Genomic DNA, 26,481 nt, shown 5'->3' on the forward strand with positions numbered 1-26,481 from the left:
TGGCCTTCTCAGATCTTATCTTGATGTTGTCTGGCAATGTTTTTCTATGAGCTTTTGACATCATTCGCAGAAAACTGTAATATTCTAATTCATGCCGTAACTGAACCAAAAGCTGGTTTGATTGGTCTCCTTATAGACTTCTACTGATATTTTTTTTAATGAAAACAGATATGGAAAAATCAATAAGTCATCTAATGAATCCTTTACTTTGTGTGACAGAGCAATTGTTTTGATATTTTTTGCCATTTACTATGAGCAGACACCGAGCTGCCTTGCTCCAGGTCTACCATGACCCTAAAGGGGGATCTTTAAGCCCATTGAATGACATAAAGTTGAAACATAAGCTCCAGATCAGTCCTATCAGGGCTTTAAGAGGAGATAACAGATGGTCCCAAGCTCTCCTGTAAAACTGGAACAGTGACAGACTGCCTCCCCACACCAGTCGGCGCACCTCACAAGCATTTAACTTCTCACTACAGTATCACCACACCCTTGGCAGCCGATTGGCCCAAAGTTTCCCGGGCACCGCCCTCTTACTCCGCCGACCCGCCCTTGATTCACTCCCCAGCCTGTTGCTGCCAAACCAGCTGGCAGTTTCAATTGATAGTCTGACCCGTAACTGTAGGTTACAGTCAAACCCGTGACCTCCACCATCAAGTTTGGGCACTATTTTTACCCTTTTTGTTTTCTGAGTAAAAAGATCCACATTCATGATGCGCACCCTGGATGAACACTCCACAACTTTCAACTGTGGAGGTTCTCACCTTCCTCTCTGCCACCTGTGATTTAACCCCTTTTTCATCGAGTTTATCACTTTTTGGGCATGATGCGATTCTGCAGCAGCAGCTAGCGCTGAAGTTTGACTCTGTCCACGTGCCAGTGGGTCTGCCAGGAGGAAAAGTTTGCCCGTGACTGAGCTACTCTTCTCCTCACCTGATTTGCACGTCACTCCCAGCCGCGCGCGCACAGACGTCTCTCTCCTCGGGCCCTGCTGTGGTCAGGATGGGCTCCCTAATGTGGACCCCGGGGAACCTGCCAGCATGGAAAGCCACGATTCTATTTTGTAACATCTTCTCTGCTGCTGTGGCGAAGAGACACGTCGTGTTTTGGAATTCTACAAACACAAGGTGAGGAATGATCCATGTGTCCAGGGCAGGGTAACATTTTCTCTCTGGGCTTATTCCTCTTTTCATTAAAGGTTTAATATGAAGAGAGAAATTGTGTTCTCTTCACACTACTTTGCATGAACAAACGTAGCTGGTCTGAACTTGCACTACCTTTCTATTGCACAATAATTCCTTCTAAATGAGTCAGGCTTCGGTCGCTTTAAAGAATCCCTGCTATGCTGCAGATCACGTCCTCGTGCACTTAACTGAAGAAGGGTGTAGGGCAGGTATGATTACTTAAACCTGCACTAACCCTCCAGCTATCAGACAGGGATTTAATGTCGAATTAAAAAGCCTGAACTTTAGGGATACAGTGATTCATTTAGTGACCTGATGTCACCTCATTCCTCAGGTAGTTATCTTTATCACAGACTAACCCTGGCTTATAGCTGTCTACAGGTGATGATGTTATCATATGGGGTCAGAAGTGGGGGTTTTATGTCTGAGGAGTGTCCTAGATAGCATTCTGGGCGCTCAGGTGTTTATTAAAGGCTAAAGAGCTGCGAGATATAACCTAATGTGTAGTTGGGTAATAGGAGGTGTATGTTTGTGTATGCGTGTAATGGGTTGACAGGGGCCATTAGAAAGGCAGAGTCAGGCTCACCTGCTGATCCAGGTGTTCCAGTCTGTTTAATTGAAGGGTTTAGGTGAAGGACCTGCAGGGCCAGTAGGGCGACTGCCCAAAATAACACATCTACCATTCCCTACCTGCTTATTTAGAGACTCTCGCTGTCCTCCAGACTATGATTCCCCAAACACTCTTTATGAAGGATGACCCTCTTACTTAATAGCTGTTGGCCGCAGAGACTTTTCCTAAATCATAGATTTTTTATGTTTTACATTTGTGGATGCACAAATTGTGGTAGATATATGACTCCTGGGATGGTTAATTTCCCCTGGGACTCCTTTGTCAGGTTTTCAGGATTCATCCTGTACTGGAGTCAGCCAAGTTTAGACTCAGTGTCCAGGCGGCTAAAACCCAGTCCTGTAATTGGGATCCAACAGAAATATGCTGTAGAGGAACGCTGTGAGGATTAGGAAGCACCTTCTTGTTCCCCAGAGATTTAGGGATGAATGGTCACAGCCTGTGCCAGGGCCACACAGTCGGCTGCAACACCACACAATCACAATGCCATCAGCATCCCGGCACAGGGTAACCCACTGTGGCAGAGAATCACTCTCATCAGCAACACCACCCAATCACAAAGCTATCAGCGAAGCCGTGATGTTGCACCCGATCCACAGTCCCCTGGGTTTACTGCTAGGACTCTCTTTCCTTCCCTCCTCTCCTGTCCTCACTCTTCATTACCTCCCTTGTTACATCCCGCTCTCTTTTCATTTTTTTCCTCCACTCTCGCCCACCTCCTCGATCCCTTTATCTCTCACGGCTCCCTCCTGCCCAGTGATGGATATTGGCGGAGTGATTAGTTGAGCTTCAGTCATTTTCCCATACCATATTTTCTATTAGCTGCCGGCCAGCCAGCCAGGTTGTCTTGAGGCCTGTAAACGTTGCCTGGTGAGGGAAGAGGAGCTAAGGGAGGAGAGAAGGAGGCTTTTGTTGGCTTGACGCTGCACAAGAGGATCCAAGAATTTGACCTCTGCTTGGAAAAGGCCCTCAAAATTGCAAAAAAATCCCACATTTAGCTTTTTTTGTAGTCATCAGTATCTTGTAAAATCACTGGTCTTGTTCCTTGAAGTTTCACTATGGAAACAATGGATCATATGGCTTTTATCTGAAATTAGCGTCAGAGACTAATCCAGCTACATCTCCCCCCTTTGTCTCATAGCATATTAGCTTTGTTGTGATAATTGTTTTGGTTTAACTGCTCGCAAGTAAAACTGTTACACTTTAGTTTTGCCGCTTGTACTTGCCAAATTTACAATGAAATAGCTAATAAACTTGGCACTAGCTACCTGGTTCATGCTACACAGCAGAGGGAAGAAGTTAGTGAAGCTTTTAGCTGCTAGAGAAATTGACATTTTCCTCAGGAGTTGTCGTAGAATGAAAACAGGTAAATATTTGACCTAGATTTTGAATTATATTCCCTACTTCCTATTCAGAAATGCCAGTTTAATGATCAGAAATGTTGCTCATTTGGGGAGCAGGTGGCCTAGTGGCTAAAGGCGCTCCCCATGTATGCAGGCGGCAAGGGTTCGAATCCAGCCTGAGGCCCTCTACCGCATGTCTTTCCCCCAGTCTTGACCCCGTTTTCAACTCTATCCACTGTCCTCCTCTATCTAATAAAGGCACAAAAACGCCCAAAAATAAATCTAAAAAAAAAAAAAAAAGAAATGTTGCTCATACCACGTTAGTTCTGTAACTATTTAACAGTGAGCCTCTAGTAAGCTAACGCCACTTTCTTACAAGCTATTTTAGGAGCATTTTGTCTTCAAAAATCAAATTGTGTAGGTTTAAACTTAGCATCTTGAATTTGTCAGATCACTTGCAGATATCTGAACTGATTCTGCTGATTTTATTTGATTTGTTCTGTTAAAACTGTATGGTTTTAAGAAATTAGTAGATACTTGACTGTTAAATGTAAACTGGTGTTTCTTTCTCAAAGCACAACCAGATAATTGTATGAGCCATATCATTCATAAAATCTGACTACTATATGGCCATTATATGTAACTAGTCACAGGGAATAATCCAGCTACAATTCCTCTTTGTTTTATAGCAGATTAGCATTATTGTGCTATTGTTTTGGGGTAAATGCTCGCAAGTACAACTGTTAACCTTAAGTTTTGCTGCATGCAAAGAAAAAAAAAGGTTTTGCTGCATTTATTTGCCAAATTAACGATGAAATAGCTGTGAAAAGGTTAAGCGTGAGCTACCTGGTGCACATTACACAGCAGAGTGAAGGAGCTAGCAACCGGTGAAACTTTAAGCAGCAAGGCAGACATTGTCCTCAGGAGTTGTAGAGTAAAACCAGGCAAATGTTTAACCTATATTTGGAATTATATTGCCTACTTCATCAGAGATGCCAGGTAAATTATCAGAAATGTTGCTTTTTCAATGTTGGCTCTGTAAATATGGGACAGTTAGCTATCAGTTTGCTAACGCCAGTTTCTTACAAACAATTTTACGGGTGTTGTGTCTTCAAAAATCAAATTGTCTAGGTTAAAACTTCAAATCTTTCTTGAAGCTTAGCCAGATAGTTGTATGAGCAATTTTATTCATATAATCTAAAGAGAAAAATGATCTAGCTGCATATGCAGACATCAAACTAAAGGTTTAACTTGTATATTACGTAACTGTAGCTGCTGAGAAAACTTGCTCCCTTTAATACTAAGACTGAAGACATTCTCCTGCCATCACCTTTCCGTCGACATCTAGATTTATGGTTTTAATGAAGCGGGGGCAGTGAAGTGGAGACTGAAGGGCCTTGTTGCTCTGTTCTTTCGCCTGGCGTATAACGGCTGTAACAAAAGGCTCAGTGAAACACTTTAACTGGCACACATTTAGCAGCCTCCAGATTGAAAAATGGAGCTTTGAAATGAAAGTGATAGACTGACTGCAGGGTCACCGTTGAACATGGCAGAATCAGATACGCAGGTCTCTTTCTCTTTTGTGGGGCTCAAGTGGTTCGATTGCCCTCTTTTATGATTTTATGAACAGCGTTTACGATCGTTCCTGCTTTTATTGCAGCGTTTCTCTCAGAGCGATAGCTCCTTATTAGAAGAGAAATTATTTTTTACTTCCTGGAGCAGTTAAAGGTTAGTAAAATATTATAACCAGAGGGCTCTAAACTTGAGTGTGCTGACAGTATACCTCAGTACTCCCTTGAGTGGCGAGCTCAGACTAGTTTATTGGTGTATTAAGCCCCTCTTCTGTGCCGTGGTGTGCTTTAAAACCTGTTGGACCAAGTAAGTTGACCAGCAGTATTTGCTGATCCAACAGTGTCTGTTTCTTGTGCTTCATTCATCCTCATAAATTCACTCAGGAGGTGTCACAAAGTTTACTCAGAGCTGCAAAACTTCATATTGAATTACCTCCCTCTTTTCTACCAGAGATGACTTGAAAGAGGCTTTTACTGTCCATATAAGGGCTGCTCACACGCCTCTAACAAGAATAAATGTCACCTCAAGCTGCACCTTAAATAAGCTCCTCCATTTCCCTGTCCCCTGACTTACCCTTGTTCTTGGCTCACACCTCTAATACCGCTCTCCCTCTCTCTTATCCGACATGGCAGCAGGCAGACTTGTTGCAACAGTTCCACTGGAGCTGGATCAAACTTTAGACTCCTGCTTCCTCTTGTTTTTTTTTTTTTATTTTTCCTGCTGGATTAGCTGGGCATTAATAAGACATTTACAAATTTACATGGAGAGATGCACCATAATAGGAGCTTTATAATCAATTTCTCTTACCTGTATCCTCCCTTGTACGCTCTCTACAAGTTTGGACTCACACTTTACTGCATGTGGAACAAACCCCCTCTCTTTCAGTCTGCACCCCCCCACCCCACCCCCCTTCTGGTGCAAGCTCAGGCTGAGCTAAACCAGTGAGGCGTGTTTAAACAATGTTTATATTGGTATTTGTATTGGTTTGGCTGTATCTTTATTGAAGCAGCCCTCATAAGTCTGTAATCTCTGCTCTGTTTATGCATAATTTCCCTCTGTGTGCTCTCATGAATGATCTGCCTTACCAAGGTAAATCACATTCTGCACACCACACCTTCACGTGTGCAGGCACACACGGCGCGTACAGTAAGGTGATAGCAGACAGTGTTTGTAATTGTGACTTGTCAGGGAGATGATTACGCCTCGAGACTGATTTTTTTTTTATATCTTTTCATTATTTCTTCTCCGGCAGCCGGCGTGTCTGTGTCTCTTCCTCCTCTGTTATGTGTGTGTGCATGCAAAGGAATATTTTTCCTCGCACTGTCTGCTATCTCTCCTCTCTGTGTCTGTCTCTGTACTAATCTCTGTCTTCCCCTGGTAAATGATTAACATGGAGAACCTGGCTGAACTATAATCAACAAACCCACAGTGAGGTAATTACAACTTTATTCCCCGTCCTGCTAACAAAGCAATCTCTCTCTCTCTCTCTCTCTCTCTCTCTCTCTCTCTCTCTCCTCATCTGTCATCACTGTGTCAGTTTCTCTCCCTCTTTTCTGTGTCACCGCCTATTGTCTCCTCACTCCTGCTGCAGCGCTCAGTGTGTATCTTCAGTGTAGATCCAGAGATGTGTTTGTTTGCCGATTGTGTACCTTATCTGTCTCTGTAAATGTGCTTTGTCTGTTTGTTTGTGCTATTGAGTGTATTATCAAGAGGGTAAACTGTGGATGAGTTAACCGTGTGTACACTTGAGCTTCTTCATCACTGTCAGAAAACAATGCCGAGCAGTGATTTTACTGATTTGCGCACTGGTGAATTGACATTCGGGGACATTGTTGGCGGCTGAAGTTCACTTCACTGGAACAATAGCTCTGTTTAGGTGTGTGTGTGTGTGTGTGTGTGTGGGTGTGTGTGTGTGTGTGTGTGGAAGTGACCTGCTGCTTTGCGTAAAAAGGAAGTCTTTGTTTCCTTGGGAAAAGATGGCAGGGTGATAAATTTCACTTCTGGAAAAACAAAACCCAGAAATGTACCAGGATGCACAACACTCAAGATTAGATTCATTTGCGACCTGGTGTATGATTCAGGTTTTTTTACTGGATTTTTATTTTTTTGTTCTCTTCTGCTCATAGCCACTACTAGTAAAAGTGGCTTTCAGTGGGAAAAAACTAAATTCCGGTCAGCGGTGGAAACGGCTGTGAGAACTTTTACCAACCACTGTGCTAGTCTCTCATCTAAATAGGTCATTGTTTTGTTTCTACCGGGTAGCTGATTTTAGGTGTGACTGAAGTGTTGGAGGGAAGAAGGTTTATTGTTGGCTTTTTAAAGGACAGGTTGTGATTTAGTGTTGGGCAACACTTTCTTTTGCAAAATGAAGGTTTGTTAAAAGAAGAGTGAGTACCTAGTAAAATGACTATTAGGTTACATTCAACAATTTTCACATATTTTTTTGAGTTTAGAGGCCCAACTTAGTACTTTATGTTGCCACTGAGTAAACAAAACATGCTCATAGCTTACAATGTAAAGTTGGCAGAACTTGTTTTTATTAAGAATATAGATATCAGCTGTCTCAACTAATGTAGTTGTGGCAACTTTTTAAGTTGAGCCCCAAGAAAATGTTGGCTCAACTTAAATCTGTATGTTCATTTGGTATATATCGTAAATAGTTTAAGAAACTCAATATAATGAGTTTAATAATTTGTTCACCTAACATTAATCAAGTTTGATTTTTTACAGGGTTTCACTAGCTGGGTTTCCATTACAGTTTTTTGCAAAATAAAAGCAATATACTCAAATTTCGACAAAGTACAATGTCGCCTTGAATGTGTTTCCATTGACGAGCATTTTGGGCATGAGCCTCGTAATTCTCGTAAAATCTCATCTTGCGAGTATCCGCTGCAAGGAAACTGGACACTCAAAACCTGTTGCGTGTTGCTACGGTTATAATTATATCTACGGCGGTTGCCTTGACAATTTTGAACAGAAGACCAAGGTAACGGATGATAGTTCTGAGGCAAAGTCCGTATGTATGGCAAAAGCCACGGACTGTGCCATGTTGTTTCGGAATTAACTGGTCATGTGACATAGTACGCCATGTCCTGAGACCTGTAAATGCAGAAAAAGCGTTTCCATTGCACTTTTGCGATATATTTCTTTATCAAAACATTTGAAAAGCCTCCTCACAAGAGTGTAAAAACTTTTTAGCGATATTTGAGAGGTTTTTCGAAATTCAGGTGTTTCCATTACCATTTTTTTATTGCGCTATTTAGTTTTTGCACATTTCTAAAGGTAATGGAAACTCAGCTACAGGCAAGGTAAGGAAATAAAAAAATAAATAAATCAATATGTACACAAAATCCACAACATACACAGGTTACTAAACATGTCGGATCTTGCTACAGGTCTCTATGATGGGGTGTTTTGGGCTCATCTGTTGCAGACCTCTACAATAATGTGACCTTAGTCATGGGGCAGTGACGTATATCACCCAAGCCAGAACCTGAATGTCGAATATTTTCCGCTCACTGTCGGAGGTTACCGTAAGTGGCTATTTTTCACAACAGTAGAATGTTTTGAATAAGAATTGAACATTTACTGAGGTGGTTAAATTTTAATTTAACACACCACAAATTAAGGAAACCCCAAACAGGGTTAGGGTTAGGCACTGAACCCTAAAGGTTAGGGTTAGGGAAAGGGGGATAAGATATAAATAACACACTACATGTTAAGGAAGATCACAACAAGGGTTAGTATGTCACTTCCTGCCCCATGGTTGAGTTCACCCCAAGAGGTCTGCAACAGACCAGCCCAAAATGCTCCACCATAGAGGTCTGCAGCCTGATGCCTCTCAAACATGCAAACATCCATAAGACCAATAGAGGCTTGAATTAATTAACGCTTATACCGTCTTATTCTACGTATCAGTATAGAAAGTTTGAATGGACTAAATAAAACATATACATTAGAAATATTAAAACTTCTTAATTTACGATAAAGTACATCGTTGGTGAGCCTTCACACTGACTGCGTCTGAGTTGGCATCAGAGGTTAAGAAATTATCAATGATTGTGCCAAGATGCTTGTACTGCTGTACGACAAGAGTAACTCATGATGCAATACTGTACTATTTACCAGTGGTTCTCAACTGTACAAGCATTAAGGACCCACCACCACCTCCTCCTTATTAGAAAACACAACCAAACTTTAAAAATATGACCCACTTTTGGGTTCCGACTTGGGATGGGTACCTTTCTCATTTGAACCGTTACCAGCACACAACGGTACCCATTTTTGGTGCTTTTGAGTGTGAATAATATGCAATAATAAATGTTATATGTCAAAACTTCTGAATTTTCAATATCAAAATGCTATCAAAAATCAAATATATCAAAACAACATTGTACACCATTTGTAATGTAACATTACAATTGTGTTTAAAAAATTACTCCAACTACTATAACTACCCAGTGTTTTTTTTTCTATATTGCACAAATTAAAACCCAGCCCACTACCTCCTATTCCTCTAATTTCTCCTCTTGGAAAAATGTGTGTTGGGGTCCATGGAGGGAGAATAAGTGTAAAACAAATGAACAATAGAGTATGGAGTCAAAATAACTAAATAAATAGATAAATGTATAAAAATTTACCAGTTGAAGTATTACAAATGAAAGCAAACAAACTACTTCCTCTACCATGAACTACATGTACTGCACGTCTTCTTTCCTCATGCAGTTCTTTTTCCAATAAAACTAACACGTCATCTTTCCCTGGTAAGAGAAGAGTCCGCTCCTCACTCATCAATCAATCATGCACCTGTCCACGCAGAAGCATAAACGTCACACACAGGGTTACATTGCGTTCTATTTGTATTTACTGAAAAAAGTTAACAAAGTGGCAAATTGTTTCATTCTGCGATGAAAATAAGCAGTGAGGATGAGCCTGTGGCTCTGTCACTCCTTCAAAATAACTCTGAATCCACCCTGACAGAGCACTTCATACGGCACCAGCTGCACTAAGTTGGAGAAACGGAGAGCAACTTTTAGGAAACAGTCACACTAGGCAATCTGTACTGTGCCTTAGTCCAGTGTCTGTTAGGTGACTGAGTGAACAAACATATGCCTTTATCTAGTATATTTCCATGGTTGATATCCACATGATGAATGGGCAAATCATGGTGTTTAAAGTGAGGATTCAGTACGAGAGAGTGAGCGAGGTGAATGAGCAGGAAACAGCGGGAGCCGATCTGAATCATCAATCATCACACTGCTTCCTCAGAAGAGAAGTTTTGCAGTGGTAAACCTTGAACTTCATGTCACAAATATTGCAGCGTAATTGCATTGTATTTTGAAAAGTGGAGCGCTACCTTAGACCGCTTCCTATCAGCGATGCTTGTTTTGTTGACTCAGTAAACTGCTGCCGACGTCATTTCTCACGCGCGTGCAACGCTGCGTTCGCGTCCAGCATGGAAAATTGACTACTCTTCCACTCTCTTGCAGTCACAAGGATGCGTTTAGGTACTGAAACATGGTACTGTTTGATTTTACGTGAATCGGTACTCGAGAATACTGACAGAATTCAGTCAGTGCCTATCAAAGTGCCGAATTCAGTACCCATCCCAAGTTCAGACCCACCAGTTGAGAACCACTGCCATATACAAAACAGAATGACCACTTTTTTGCACTGAGGAGGATTTCCAAAGAATTTTTACAGATTAAGTACTGATGGGAAACACATGGTTAGTCATTATGTAACACAGTGGCACCCTAGTTGCTTTATTACAAGGGCCAGTCTGCATCAAGATAACCAAGCAAAAGGCCAAAGCATCCGTGAGTTTTCTGCATCCCCAATGCACAAAAAAGTTATTACCTCTGCCAAGGAGGTTATGTGATGGGCAGGGTTTGTTAGGTTGTTTGTTAGGTTGTTTGTTAGCAACATGACTTAAAAAATTATGGACGGATTTTGATGAAATATTCAGGAAATGTCACAAATGGCATAAAGAAGAACTGATTAGATCCGGATCACCGTCTGGATCCAGGAATTTTGTGAAGGATTCTGCACTATTGGGATAGGGCTAAAGGCGGAGGTCTGCGCTCTCTGAGTGCTTTTCTAGTTGTAGATGTTTTTGCTTTGATTACCACTGCTTTATAATCACAATCAATAGTTGAGGTTGTTTAGTAATTCAAACACCTTTATTAAGTTTAACAAAGACAAAAAGATGCGTGTCTAAATCATACAAAGATGCGTGTCAAAATTTACTCTTGGTGCAAAATTATGATGACTACATTGTAAGAGGATATGTTATATGATGTAATAAACATAAAACAAAAAGTAAGGAAATTTGTGTTTGGTACATTATTTCTTTGTTGTAACAATGCTTCTTGGCAACAAATTTTATACCGTTGGAAAACCTGTTTATCACTCTTTTAAATGGTCCCATATTTGTAAGGAACATGCATTTGTGGGATGAGCAGCAGAGCTGAGTATGTGGGTTGCGCCCATGAAAAATGTGCCAAATCCTATATAATAAGTAGCCTACAACAACAGTTAAGATTGGGTATCATTTTTTTAATACCTGTGCTAAAACAGTATTTCTAAACAGTGCCTGAATTGATATTTTTAAGAGAAAAAAAAGTGTGTTCATGTCAGTGGGTGAATAACAGCTGTCTTGGTAAATGATTCAAAGAAATATCATCTAATTTTTTTTTTAAAGAATATTAAATGACCCAAAGGAGTTGAAGCTAATCAGTGAACCAATCCTCGTTTGTATAGTGCTTATTCATAACTAATGTTATCTCAAGAGACTTTACAAAGAGTGTAGGTCTAGACTGTACTTTTTATTATATTTTTTATGAAGATGAGCGAAGAAATAACTCTTTAAACAGGCAGAAACCCTGAGCAGAACCAGACTCATGCTGAATTGTCATCTGCTGAAGCTGTTTGGGTTGTTGCAGGACAGAGGAAGATGCAGAAAGAGAGAGGAGTTAAAGAACTGTGCAGAGCTTTTAGCCATGTTTGGCCCAAAAATTAAGGCTGCAGTAAGATGTAGATGTGGCGAGTATGCTGCCTGAGGGTACCATAATGTGGCCCACTGGTTTCTGGGCGCATCAACAGGGGTGAAAAGGTCTGGATAATGCTGTTGAACTTGACCTTGACTGTAGAGCTTGAGCCTCCCCCCTTCTCTCTCTCAAGCCCCTGGTTGTGGCATATAGGCCCCTGTGATGGATCCTTGGCACCCTACATGCCTAAAACTTAAACACATGACTGGAGATGCAGAAAGACAATCAAGGCAGGGGGTTGTAAGTCGAAGAAAAGTTGGGACAAGGAAAAATTAAACAAAAGCAACATTTAAAGCATCTGTATTTCAAAAATCCTCCTTGTATTTTCATGGTGATGAGAACTCTGTGATGTTTTCAAATGGGTAACGTGATTTCTGGCGGTGCCCATGAGAGAAGCCGCATAATTGATGAATAAGCAATTTATCAATAAGCTGTGTTGACAATTTGAAGTTATATTAAAAATTTTTACTTGTTACTGTCTGAAAATGAGGAACATGTGATGACATGTAAGAAGTTGAACAGCATCTGGACTTAGTATTAACACAAGTACTTGATTTTGGTGTGAAAAGGATGGTACCAGTGCGTCCCAAATCCTTTTATTTCTTTTAACCAGTGTCTGACACTGTTGTCTGATGCTTCTTCTTTTATCTAGCTGTCTTCTTCTTGACTAATTAACTCCTGCTCACGCTGCCCGACTTCATGTCATAAGCGCCCCTTCAGGAGTCACAAAGCAGTGACCTGGTGAGTCAAACTGACAGGGGAATCTGCTACGGGTGCTAGTTTTTTAAATGAAAACATTGATATTTGGCCCCTGCAGTAGCATCCATGTATCTGAGGATTTATGATGATATATCACCATCCTTAGATATGAGTTGCTGCCTCCTTTTTTGGGTATTTCTTCATGAATCTGGTCATCTTCATTTTGTAATAAAAGCACAGATAAAACCAACATGAAAGTAGCACACCAGCAGACATATTCACAGTTGAATTAGGAGCAGAGATGCACAAACACAGGGTGACTCTGTGCTGATAATGAGGTTTGGTTAGAGGCCTAGCAGCAGTCAGGATGTCTGTATTAAAATGGATCAGATAGTCACAGTGCTGCTCGGAGCAGACACGGTGTACAAGCATGAAAGGACGGCCGCTCTCTCCTCCTGGTCAGGATATTTAGTCAATCGATACCAATTTAACACCCAGATATTATCATCGGCTTCTCGCATTATCGCTAGACTGCATATGGACCCGTCCCTTTCCCAATTTCTCTCCCTCCTTGTTGCTCTGTGTACACACATACATCAATATTAGGCTGCATTAAGCTGTAATAAGTTGTATTGTATGAATGTCTCAGAGTGAGGTGGAACAGCTGTGGAATGAAATGAGGTTCAATGTCGTGTCGTCCGCCGCTCGGTTGGCACAGCTCGGTCTGGCTTTGGCACAAAATGGCCGCTGTGTGGTATGTGTGTGAAGAGGGTGGTTATGGTGGTTAAGGGCTCAGAGCGGAAGCTCTTTCATTCATCCATTCAGGGCACACAATGAGCTGGCATTGTTGGACGTGTCAGGCCGACTGTGTATTACTCCAAGATAGAAAACAGCAATTAAATTGTGGCGTGAGAATATGTAAACTCCAAATTGTGGGAAACACTGTCGATTTAAGCCTGATCAAAACAACACAATCTGCCCGTTGTTTAGCAAGGAGTATTTCACACAAACACACACATGCACACAAAAACAGGCAGACACACACTCTCAAGTACATATAACCCCCTCACAATACTCTTCCACTCAGCTCAGAAATCCTGCCAAGAGGCAACCTGGGAATTCCCGGAGACAGAAATTGAATTAGTATTGACCCAGCTGGAGCAGAAGGCTGTAGCAGAAACCTGGATTATTGTACCATACAAGACCCTGGCTGTCAGGAGGACACTGAGACATGTTTGCCATCTTAGCTCAGGCCTTCAAAGACGTTTACGGACGCTCGCTCTCAGAGTGCTTTTTAATGTCTTTGTGATGTCACAGATGAAGTTTAACAGTGAAAATGCTGCTGCAAAGACAGATGTAGCTCAATTTTTATGTAAGGAAGACTTTAGAGCAGTAGATCTCAGGCACAGGATCCACCAATCATGACCCAAATGTCTAAAAATTAACTACATTCATATTTATTTATTGAAAAATGTTCAAGTTTGAACCTTAGACAGAACAAAACATATGATAGAAAAAGAAACAAGACAAAATAGGCATGTTAAACCCCATTTTCCTGTGAAAACATACAATTTTTGACTATTTTACACAGAATTTGAGGAATTACTCAATAAAAATGGGAAAAGCAGCTTTGTTTTCCCAAGAAAAAAAAAAAGTTTAAATAATCAGAAAACACTGGAATTTACAAGAGCTGTCAAAAGATTTCAATTTTTAATTGCTCAGAATTGAGTTAATCGTGGTTGATCGCACACTTTATATTGCATCTTAAAATTCCACTGTTTTGCATTCAGACCTGTTTCTGTCATTTTGCTTTAACTGGCTTCCTTTTGGATCCAAACCTACTTTTATAGTTAGATTGAAGATTTTGCCATTAATTTTGCCACAGAATAAGAAACCTGTCATGGATTAAAAAGGAATTAAGGGGAAAGCAAAAAGGTGAATGTTTGATTTCATGAGGTGCAGATGACTTCTGACTTGTCCACTGAGCTGTCTGATTTTTTTTAAGTGAAAAGGGACATTAAGGAGCAGTGGTGGACTTATTCTAGATCAGGGAGATGCTGATTTGGATTAACCAAAGTGCACTGAAAGTAATGATAAAGCATGTGATAAATCATGATTTTAGCGCACTGGTTGTGGCCCTTCATTAATCGAGATTAATTCGATTAATCTTTTCGGCCTTAGTATTTACCCATTATTATGGTGAAATGCAATAATAAAAAATTTATAAATGTGTGGCCATTTGGCACTTCAGTTTTTTATAGACTTTTACTACTATCACACATTCACGACCAACTGAAAACAACTCTGTGACCCACTTTGGGTCCCAACCCACCAGCTAAGAACCACTAATTCAAATAGTTTATGAAGTGTGTGATAGTCTTTCGTAGTTTGGATTTCCGTGTGAGACCTACAATAGTAGTAGTAGTAGGACGTCTTGGATGCAGAAGAAATGTATGTATTCAAACCATTGGCGCTAGTGAGCCATTCTCCTGCTTTTCTTAGAGTTTTTTGCACCAAGTTTATGTTTTTAGACACCTAAATTAAGCGACTTTTAGAAATAAAAGACAAAGAACCACCTGGAATTAATATTCAAGTTGCCAGACAGGACGAAGGCAAGCCTGAGGATGCAGTCCACCAAGAATATTACACCGAGTGCGATAGGCCCTACTGCCCCGGTCTCGCCTGCGTTTGTTCGAGGTTCGACGGATGCTACTATACTGCAAGCAGTTAAATCACTACGACCTTCAAGCTACGAAGGTGGAAATTTGCAAAACAATTGACACCCAGATTGAAGAGGTGTCTAACACGATAAGGGGAGAGTTATCTGGTCTCAAGACACAGGAACAGAGTGCTATCCTAGCCTTGCAAACATCCAGTAAGCAGTATGTGGAGCTGGAGCTAGACACCAGCCGTTCATCGGACGCAGTTTCCAAATTGCAGTTGGACATAAAATACCTAAGCTCAGAAATGAACCAGCTAACTGACAAGTGTATGGCTCTTGAGGGACGGGCTAGAAGACAGAATGTGCGGATCATCATGTTAAAAGAAGGGTCTGAGAGAGGTGAGGATATTAACACCTTCGTCTAACACCTGCTAAAAGACGTGCTGTCTGATGCACCTCTTGTTGACCACTCGCATCAAACCCTTTGTCGGCGTCCTGATGATACAGAGCCTCCTTGCCTGCTCATTGTGTGGCTGCACTATTTCCGTGACTTGACAACAATCCTTCGGAAAGCCACAACCCTGAAGGCTCTCTTCTACAAGGGGCTGAGGATCCGGATCTTCCCTGACTTTGCTCCAGAATTCTCAAACCGCTGAGCAGCATTCAACAAAGCCAGAGAGTTGCTGGGATGCATTACCCAGCAAGATTGAGAGTGACTTTTAATGGCACAGAGAAAGTATTTACACATTTATGCATATATTTAACCCTCCTACAGTTACTGGGGTGAGAAAACTTATAACATGTCATAAGGACAACCAAGTTTTGTTCAAGACCTTGTTATTGCATATCCAGGCCACGTTCCTTCTAAACTGTAGGTCCTTTGTGTTGGCAAAGTATGCTAAATTTGGTGCTCAAGTTATATTTTCTGCAGAGCTATTTTTTTTTCTATTCAGAAGTTTTTGATAAGGGAAGTTAAAATGTGTTTTTTTTTTATGCAGTGTTTTCTTTCGTTCATTCTTTAGCTTCCTTAGCGGGGTCGCGCCTTACTTTACAGGATTTTCCTTAGTATAGGCAAGACATTGTGGGAGGGTATGGGTATGTTGTGCTCACTCTTATGGGGATACCATCTCATATTTTACTTTAAATCACGCAGGATAATTTAACACAAATGAAGAAGGGGAGACAACCTACCTGGATTACATGGAATGTTAAAGGTCTCAATAACCCGTCAAAAAGGGGGAAAATATTAGCGCACCTGAAAACGTTGGCTGCTGATATAATTTTCCTTCTGGAAACCTGAATAAAAAGGAATATGCTAAACTGAGATGTAGATGGATTGGTCAAACATACCATACTACCTGCACAGTTAGATCAAGAGGAGTTGCTGTATTGTTCAGAAAAGGTACAGCTTTTACCCATAAAACTACCATAGCAGACAAGGAGGGCAGATATTTCATATTAGTAGGGGAGCTGTACTCTTTTCCTATGACATTGGTTAATATATATGGGCCAAATATAGACTAACCTGTAGTTTATAAACATGTTCTAGCCAAGATTCCTGACATTTCACAGACAAATTTAGTAATTGGAGGAGATCTGAATTTTTCTTATGGATCCCTATCTGATACGCTTGTCTTCCCGCAGAGCAGCAATTTCAAACTCTGCCATTTTCATGAAGGTGTACTTGAAGAGTTCAAATTTGGATGATACCTGGAGAATTTTTAATCCAAGTGAGAGCTTACTGCTTCCATTCAAATGTTCACAATGCATACACACGCATTGACTATTTTCCGGTGGATGTAAAATCACTGCCCCACATCCTTAATGTCAAGTATCATGATATTGTTGTCTCGGACCATGCTCCTCTCTCTCTGTTTTTAAATTTAGATGATTTCACTAAACCTGAAAGTACATGGAGACTGGACCCACAACTGCTGAAATAACCAGAGTTCATTAAGTTCATTGAAGAACAAATTTCTTTTTTCTTGGAAGTGATGCAATCAAAATGTTTTTTCTTACTCAAATTCTTTATCTGTTTCAAAATATCCCAATAGATCTACTTAAAAAGTTTTTTAAGAAACTTGACTCCTTAATTGTTCCATTTTTTTGGGATTATAAGGCTCATAGAATTGGTAAAGCTCACCTCTGCAAAGGGTTTAGAATATTTATATTTAATATTTTTTTTCAAAAATGATAAATTACAGTTACTTACAATTAAAAATAAATCACAGAAACTCAAAATATGAAGAACATTCAGTTTTTTTTTGTTGTTGTTGTGTAAACCCGATGAACAACAACTTGATCTGTTATATTATTTTGGACTTAAGGGTTTACTGTGTACTATTTTCATTGCCGTGGTTTCAAACAGGCATGGGTATTGTTTGATTTTTAGTTACATATTGAATTTTAAAAATCTGATTACATGCTAACCTCAGTTGCTTACATAGTTGTCAGTGTAAGTGTTATATGAAGTATGTCAACCTCCAAGCATTAGCCTGAGCAGCTAAGTTTGATCTTGCCGCTGGATAGCTCAGTGGCTTACATTGCTGACTATGTTGTAGGAGATTGGGGGTCCAAATCCCAGTCAGAACACAATCAGTATCCAGTGTGGGCCTTTGGACAAGGTCCTTAATGCCAGGAACACCACTCACTTTGGATAAAAGCATCTGCTAAATGACTGTAAAATTGCAACCAAGAACTCAATGAACATGACTGAAGTTTTTACTTTATTTGAAAAAAAAAAAAAAAAAAAAAACTAGACAAGTGCTTAAAATAGGTGGTTTTCAACAAGTGGGTTCAGGCCAAAAAAGTGTTTCACTGAGCCATTCTCAGGGGTCACAAATATATTACATACCTGGCACAAAAGTGTTAAAAAGTCCATAAGGTGTTCTTCAAGACATTTTATTTGTTCTGTCTCTGTGTCCTATCATATGTTATGTGCCGTCGGGGGTCCAAACTTGCCATTAAATAAAACTGACTGTTGAAAACATTTGACAGATATTTTAGTTAAGGGTTCTTATTAAGGGGTTGGTGGTGGATTGTTCTGGATTATATTGTTAAAGTACATGAGGTACAGTAGGCCTTCCTCAGTTACATTATCTTGAGTTGCCATGCATAATATGGATAAAATACGCTGATCTTTAATTGAAATCATTCTAATTAAATTACAGGCCTGGACTCAAAGGGAATGAAAAGGGCCCCAAATTGGTTGAAGCAGAGGTCACACTGCAAAAATCAAAACCTCATAATTAACTAACTTAGCTAGATCGCGATCCATAATTTAATTACCAGAATTAACCGGCAATGTCTCATGTTGGACATTTAAAATTGGGTGAACTAACCTGCCCAGTTTTTATGTCAAATTTTTGTATCGTGGAGTTTTTCAGTCATACCAGAAACCAAATTTTAAAGTGAAATTCAACTATCTTGATACCCATTTTAATACAACAGCAATATGATGGCCAAATTGACCAGTTTCTTGTCTTCAGTCATGAAAATGCAGGTAAACTCCAGCACACGTTTGTCTAAATTGTGCAAAAACATTGGCAGTGTTTCCATGAGCCAAAGTTTTTGTACAACTAGACAATGTGGAGCAGCTGTTTATGATTGTTGATGCATGCATTCCTCTTCTCCTCAAGTGTCTCGTGAAATAGTCACATTTTTTAAGCTCTGGCACTTTTTGGTACTATAAGTCATCAAACCAACAGAGATTGAATCATTTTAAACCACATAGTATCAAAAACCTGTGCAAGTCTCACAAATTTTCACCGTTAACCCTTCATCTACTCAATACTGTATAATTAATGTGATTTTAGGAGTTATATACCTTTTAATTATGGTACTTTTTACTAAATGATAATGCATCTGAGACTAACCTTCTTTTATTATAAAACATATAGCTTCGAGTTAAATTTTTCATCATAAATATTTCTGAAATCCCAGCTTTAATTATGTGCTTAGTGATTTCCAGATGAGCTGGATCACATCACAGATGTTGCGTTGAGATTTTGCGTCTGCTGTATGATTTTGGGAGACTTTTCCGCTGTGGAACATAAACTAATATTATTTTGGCATTGCCTCCCAGAAGTATGAAAGCACAGCCTACTTTCCAGCCCCCTGATGAAGTGAAACACACACGCTCCTCATCTCTGTTTCTCTCTAGGCTGGCATACCACACACACACGCACACACAGCACGTATGAATACACACTCTCCCTCTGAGCTTTCCTTTTTCCTGTCAGCCCCCCAGAGATTGTAAAAACATTAGACCTGCAGTGGAGGGAGCTAGGGATGGAGAATGTGTTAAGAAGGAGTGGATGGTGGTTGGGAAAGAGTCAACAGATTTCAACTCCCAAAACAGCCCAGGAAGGCCCCGAGGGATGGAGGGATGAGGTGAGAGAGGGAGAGAGGGAAGAAAGGATGTCAGCAGGTATTACTATCACTGTCACGAGCAGGCGTGAGGGGTAATCCCCCCCTCCTCTCTCTCTTTCTGCCCCTCCCACTGTACACACTCTCATTGTGTGATGCTGTACAGGTGTGGCTGAGATACACACGAACGCTGATGGTGGAACCACTGCCCAGCCTGCACACACACCCACACACGGCTGCTTGGACTCAGGGGAGAGCCCCAATAGGAATCACACCCCATTTATATCTGGCAGACACTTCTTTCTGGTCTGTGGGTGTGTGTTAAACATGCACACTATATTTGGTTATGTATTTTATGAAATAAACAGAATATTTCTACCTGGATTAAAATGGGGGAAATGAATGGATTAGGATATAAAGCTTATTCTAACATGTCTGGGCTCAGATTTCTGAGGCCGACAGTAAAACAAGATACTGTTATGTATATAATTTGTAATGTGTGTTTGTGTGTTTTGTTTTTGTGTTTGTTATCTTTTGTAATGGATAAACTATGAGTGATATTTGACATCGAACACTCATTGAAACATGCTTGTGTGCTTGTTTTTGAGGCCTACAATATGATGAAATATGCTTAGGTGTGTGTACATTTTTGATTTTGTATGCTTAAGAAAACTATTTCAGGGCCAGTCCATTCTGAATTGGACTGCTGCAAAATTCAAAAAAAAAGTGATATATGGCCTGCATCAGACCCTGAAGCTTATGCTTGAAGAAAAAGAAATACAATTCGTTAAATCTGATAACATTTTCAAACTGAAGTAAAGCTTTTGTATTGTTTATAAGTAAAATGATATAAAAATAAAATCGGCAGTGTTAATTCAACTCCCATAGTGTTAAATCAACAGAGTTTATATGATTCTGAAAGGTTTTCAGTTAAATGTATACTTTTAAAAGTTTTATCTTAACTCTCTTCATGTTAAATTCAAACACAGTCATGTTTTTTACATGTCAAAGTGTGCTTTTAACACAAAATTTTGTTAATTTTTTTCTGCCTCTGGTGTAAATTGTAAGTATTTACTATTTTAATTATTAGCACAGTGCAATGCACATTTCATATTTTATAGAAATTGCACCCTTGCAGTGAACACCTGTAGCAAATTTAACTGTACACAGAAAAATAACCCAACATACTCAAATGAACTCTTTCAGAGTTAATACTTAAAGTGTTTAACACACTTTCTTTAACACTAAAGAAGTGTTATGTAAGACTGCCCAAGGGCATGATGAGAAATACCCTTCTCCCAGATTTGAAACGGCTGTGGGTGGAGCTTAGATAAATTGATTCTCTACAGAGTGTGGGGCTAACACTGAGGGCATCAACACTCAACACTGAAGGCCATTTAACTGGAAAGTTTGAATCAAACTTTGGGGGTAAAAATCAACAGAAATGTTTTAACACTAAGGATTCAATAGATGAACAATGAAAAATGGATTATGGTGGCAAATAGCAGTATGAATGGTGCTCTTTTACACGGCTTCCTACCTAATCTACCAATCATCATCAAGCAACAACTCCCCTAAAATGCATATTGAGTTTGCTCTTTTTTATGTATTACAACGTGAAACATTGTTCTCCACCTGGCCAAGATGGATCAGTGGGTGGATCCAACCAGGGCCCCCTGAAATCTGATTGGGACCCCAAAATTCCTTAACAATGATTGTTTGCTTTGTCAAGCCATTATGGAAAGCCTTGATGCAGGCTTCATTTCTTTAATCATATTCAATCACCAATCATATATTAGCCCTTTGGTTCCCAAAGATTTCAGGGAAGATGAAGGGCTGCATCTGAGGTTGTCAGAAATAGATTTGCATATATATATTTTTTGTTCAATTATTGTTTGAAACATAATAGACCATTTATACATTTGGCAATAACAAGTGTATTGTAAGATCTCAGCTCTGCTTTTAATACAGTGGTTATGATTATTTCAGCATCTCAAACCAGGTGCACCATTGCTTGAAATGTACCTGTTGGAGAGATCATACAGTATATTATACAGAAGCATGTTCTCTAACTCCTGTGCTGTTAAGCATGGGGTGCCACAGGGGTTTGTACTGGACCCTTTGTTGTTTTCACTTTATTTGGCAACTTTGGGTCAAGTTTTGCACTCATTTGGAATTGCTTTTCACTCTTTCGTGGATGATTTACCGCTGTATGCCAGTAGTGGGTCCTCCACCGCTAAACTTGAGGTCTCTTCTGTTGGAATTATTTTAAGGGAAGCTGTTAAAATGTACGTTATTTTTTTCTGTGTGGGTCCTTGAGGGGGCTTAGCATTTCCTAATACAAGCAGGTTGGGTAGCATTGTCTTAGCCTACACTGGATATGTTTACTAACTTCTTTAACACTAAGGGTGATGTTAATCGAAGTGTCACAGTTATTCTTGTATTTTTCAGTACGTGGTCCCCAGTGAAAAAGATTGTACATGAATTATGCATATGGTTTTACATGTCCAAAAATAACAGAAGATCCTCACTTGAATACAAAATATCAAAATAAGAGCTGAATTTTGTGTAGTGTTCTAGTCAAACCTGCCTATGTTAAGAATATGAAAACCTACACTAGGATGATAAGCTTTGGATTTGGTATCTCTACGTGTGATTGTGTAAGTGTGAATGTTTGTGTCATGGTTGTAGCTCGCAATATGGATTATGAGTGTTGAAACCCTTCAGTACAGCGTCTTACCTTTAAAAAAAGCCAAACATGAGTGGAATTTGGTGTGGTATGTGTCTTCAAACATGCCTGTGCTCTGATTTCTGAGACTTACCGTAAGATGATGAGATATGCATATGGTATGTGTGTTTTGCGTACATGCCAGCATATTTGGATGTGTTATTTTTGTTGCAATAACCAACATCACATGATTTCCGTCTGTGCAGTAATGCGCAGCTTGATCCCTGTCTCCTGATACTCTGCTGTTTTTTCTCGCTGCTTCCTTGTTCTTTTTAGTACTGTTACATTTTGTTTCAATCAGACCTGTTACGTAGAGGCTTGAGGAATGTGGGCATTTGCTTGCTTTAGATCAAACTGCACTTATGCTGGAAGATGATTGCTATCTGTTCACCCTCTTTTATTGTATAAATTGCAGTGTTTTGCATATTTTTTTTGCTTTTATAGGATGCTATGATAGCTTGTAGCACCAGCTAGGCTGACATGCTGACTAGTTAGTATGCAAAGCAGGGAGATAATACTGTACAAACAATACACCCACTCTCCCTGGAGGTTAAACTGATTAAATTGTGTCTTTGTCATTCAATTTAAAAGTTACAAACTGCACATTTCTTATTTGAACTGTCATTTTTTAATGAATTGCTCTCTGTCACTGTCCAAAAGTGTGTTTTGTTATATTCATCAGAAATGATCAGATGCTTGTAATTCACAGTCAGAGAGCATCCTGAGTGCTGCTGGTGTTTTTGTGCTGAATGAAAGGAGGGGGGAAATAGCCTCGTCCCAAATCTCCATAGCTGTGGCCTTGTAGCGGCAGAACTCATGAATCTCATTGCTCTCTTATTCAGCTGGAAATGGACTTCTTGTACGCTGTGTGCTTCTCAAAACAGTGCGGCAGACGCTCCGTGTTTATGATTGTGGAATTAATCTGTGCGTGCTCCTTGAAAATACAGCTGGTGACAAACGCCTAGTCATGAAAGTCTGAAAAATCCCTTACTCGCTGCATTTTTTCACATTAAAGGAGCTTCCCTGATGGATTTTTCTTTGAAAACAGAACAACAGTGTTGCTCACCAAAGGTAAATCTAAACAAGCTGCCTCTTGGTAGCTGAATTACAGTGGAATTTATGTCACTATGAGGAGCAAACACTGCACTTGTGCGTGTTTATCTTGTAATTTTAGGTCACACTGGTTCATTACTTAAAGTAGCAGCCAGTCATCTTTAATCCTAAATTAATCAGTTAATCCCGTTCCAGTGTCGGCCTGTTGTTAGCCCTGTGTGAGACTGCCGTCTGCACTGCTACTCTTGACCCTCATCACTTCCTTCCTTCCTCTTTGCTCCTAAATCCACCGCTCCCTCCCTCCCTCCTCTTTTGCTCTTATTGTGTCTGAACCCTTCATCAGTGTTGTGGAACTCAACTTGCATTTTCCAAGAAACTCAGGGGCATCCAGCCTTGAGGCAGAGAATGGTGTTCTCTTATATCAGCCCAAAGCGTGAATTTGATTTCATGCCCTGAGAAGAAATGGATAAGCTTAAAAATTTGAGCTGATTTAAGTTTAAAATAACATACATTCAGAAGAGTTGAAGTCAGAAAATGTCCAGACTTTAATTTCTAGTCTGCACTGAGGCAGTGGGTATGAGTGTCCTACCTCTGGTGTGAATATGTGTTCGTGTGCGAGGGCGGGGTGGCCGGGTGGCTGTGCGTGACTAGAGCAGGACAAAGCTGGCTGCCTTGAGGGGGAATAAAGGGGACCGTCCATACCCCCCGACGCACCGAGCGATATGAATCTTAACGGTTGTGACGGAGAAAGATGGAGATGGGGGAGAGAGAGGAATGGATCGGCTGCGAGAGCGAGAGAGGGAGGGAGAGAGAGGAGAAGGGGCCAGTTTAGACTCCTGGGATTCCAAAGCAGTGACCGTGAAAGTGCTTAGATAAACAGAGAGGAAGACGGAGAGAGGGGAGGGAGAAGTGGGTGAAATGTGGTGCTGGAGAAGAGGACGAGAAGGTGTAGGCAGGCTGACAGGAGAGAGGAAATGAGAGCGGTGAAGATGGGGTGAAAGAAAGCAGATGGGAGGGAAAAGCAAGTGTAGAAGTTTTTAAATAAGTTCACCAGGAGTCAGAGGGACTGAAAAGGGGGCCAGCGTACTCTATTTACTCCTTACCTCTTGTGCCTCCCCAATCTCTCTCCCTCCATCTTCTCCTTTCCTCTCCTTCACTCTGTTTAAATAATTCAGGCCTGTTGCCTGTATTAGACCAGGTTTCCTTGACATGCCTAAAGAGAGTGTGTATATCTCTGACTGTGTGTTTCTCTCTCTCGCTGGCCATCCCTCTGCTAACGAACACCAAATAATCAGACGCACAGGGACAGCACACCTGGGATACATAGTTCATGTTGCCTATCCAGCACTGACCTTCACATCATAGAGGGAGAAACACTGTGAGAAAACGCAAGAAAAGAGAGTGTCTACGGCATCAAAAGTGTGACCCACTTAGTACATGATGGATTCTCAAAGCCAGCTCTGATTTATCGGCGTGGTGTGTTTGCTTTGTGAGCGCCCTTTTCACCACAATGAGGAGTGTATCTTGCTAAATGTGTGTGTGTTTTAAGGGGTGTTGCTCACATGTACTCCTTAACCCACTTATGCAGGTGGGGTCTTGAAACAGATAAGTGTGGTTAAGTTCATACAACGGAAAAGAGTTGCTTCTGAACACCATTAAAAATAAGGCTACGTGTCCCATAATACATTCTTATTATAGAATTTGAATAAGGCACTTAGAGCAGCAGCATTACAAAAAGCAAAGAGCAGAAGGTAAGCAAAAAATCACAACTGCAAATATAAAAAATATATTGAAAAAGAGATGTTTTAAACCATATTTAGGGTATGTGTATGTTTATACAAGAAATGAACACTATAAAAAGATGATTTCAATTATCGTCGAAGATATTGACAGCAACAGCATTTAAATATACTAAACAAGCTGTACAATGAGAGTAAAACATTAAAAATCAACAATGGTTGTAGTGCAAAGAGAGAGAAGGAGTTCATCTGGAAATAGATATGAAACAAGGTTAATTGAAATGGACCAGTACTGAGTAAACAAAGTGGTTGTAGTGCAATAAGAGAAAATATTAGTAGTGTATTAGTGCAAAAACAAGACAAAGTCCCAGCAGTGACTGTTAAGTGGTCATCAGAGTAACATTGTGACTGCGAAAGGGTCATCAGAGTAGCTCTGTGACTGCTAAGTGATCATCAGAGTAGCTCTGTGACTGCTAAGTGGTCATCAGAGTAACTCTGTGACTGCTAAGTGGTCATCAGAGTAACTCTGTGACTGCTAAGTGGTCATCAGAGTAGCTCAGTGACTGCTAAGTGGTCATCAGAGTAGCTCAACGACTGCTAAGTGGTCATCAGAGTAACTCTGTGACTGCTAAGTGGTCATCAGAGTAGCTCAGTGACTGCTAAGTGGTCATCAGAGTAGCTCATTGACTGCTAAGTGGTCATCAGAGTAGCTCAGTGACTGCTAAGTGGTCATCAGAGTAGCTCAACGACTGCTAAGTGGTCATCAGAGTAACTCTGTGACTGCTAAGTGGTCATCAGAGTAGCTCAGTGACTGCTAAGTGGTCATCAGAGTAGCTCATTGACTGCTAAGTGGTCATCAGAGTAGCTCAGTGACTGCTAAGTGGTCATCAGAGTAGCTCAGTGACTGCTAAGTGGTCATCAGAGTAGGAATTATGGCAATGGGTGAATTTGCCAAAATGGCGAAGTATCCTTTTAAGAAAATCATGATTTTTCAGTTGTAAAACTCAAAATTGTCAATTTAGGCGAGTTTAAAGATACAAACAAAGGGAAAAGCTGTACTAAAATATGAGTACAGTTAATTTTTTTTTCTTACTTAGTCTGCAGTTCAGTATTTCTATTTTAACATCAGTAAATGTGCTAGTTAGACTCCTGGTTTAGAAGCATATAAATGGTAATACTGTACATGCCTAATAAAACAATGGTTTTAAGTGAAGGAAATTTGTCATTTTAGCATTTATGCATGTTTTTGTTCTCTGTTTTACTGTTACAGTTTTAACTACAAATATATGATACCCCCACAAAGTGTAAAGTAGGCCAACATATTTTCAGTTTTTCGGAATTTTGTAAAACTGTGTTTTAAGGGATTGCCTCACTCCACTTTGGCCATACACCATCTGTCCTGTTGACATTAGCCCAGTAAGTTGTTGTTAAGCTGTTGTTTATGTCAAAAGTTGAC

The 26,481-nt window shown here is 40.2% G+C and overlaps 1 protein-coding gene across 1 annotated transcript in view; it reads left to right on the plus strand.

The window, feature by feature from the left end:
- Positions 1 to 552: 552 nt before the first annotated feature.
- si:dkey-246i14.3 (ephrin A4) overlaps positions 553 to 26,481 on the plus strand; it is a 66,837-nt gene continuing 40,908 nt past the window's right edge. Inside the window, exon 1 of the mRNA XM_041792497.1 lies at positions 553 to 1,127. Within this exon, the coding sequence (XP_041648431.1) occupies positions 1,003 to 1,127 (125 nt within the window). The 5' untranslated portion in view covers positions 553 to 1,002. The remainder of the gene's footprint in view (positions 1,128 to 26,481) is intronic.

This window comes from Cheilinus undulatus, linkage group 8 (genome assembly GCF_018320785.1).
Source record: "Cheilinus undulatus linkage group 8, ASM1832078v1, whole genome shotgun sequence".
Classification (NCBI taxonomy): Eukaryota; Metazoa; Chordata; class Actinopteri; order Labriformes; family Labridae; genus Cheilinus; species Cheilinus undulatus.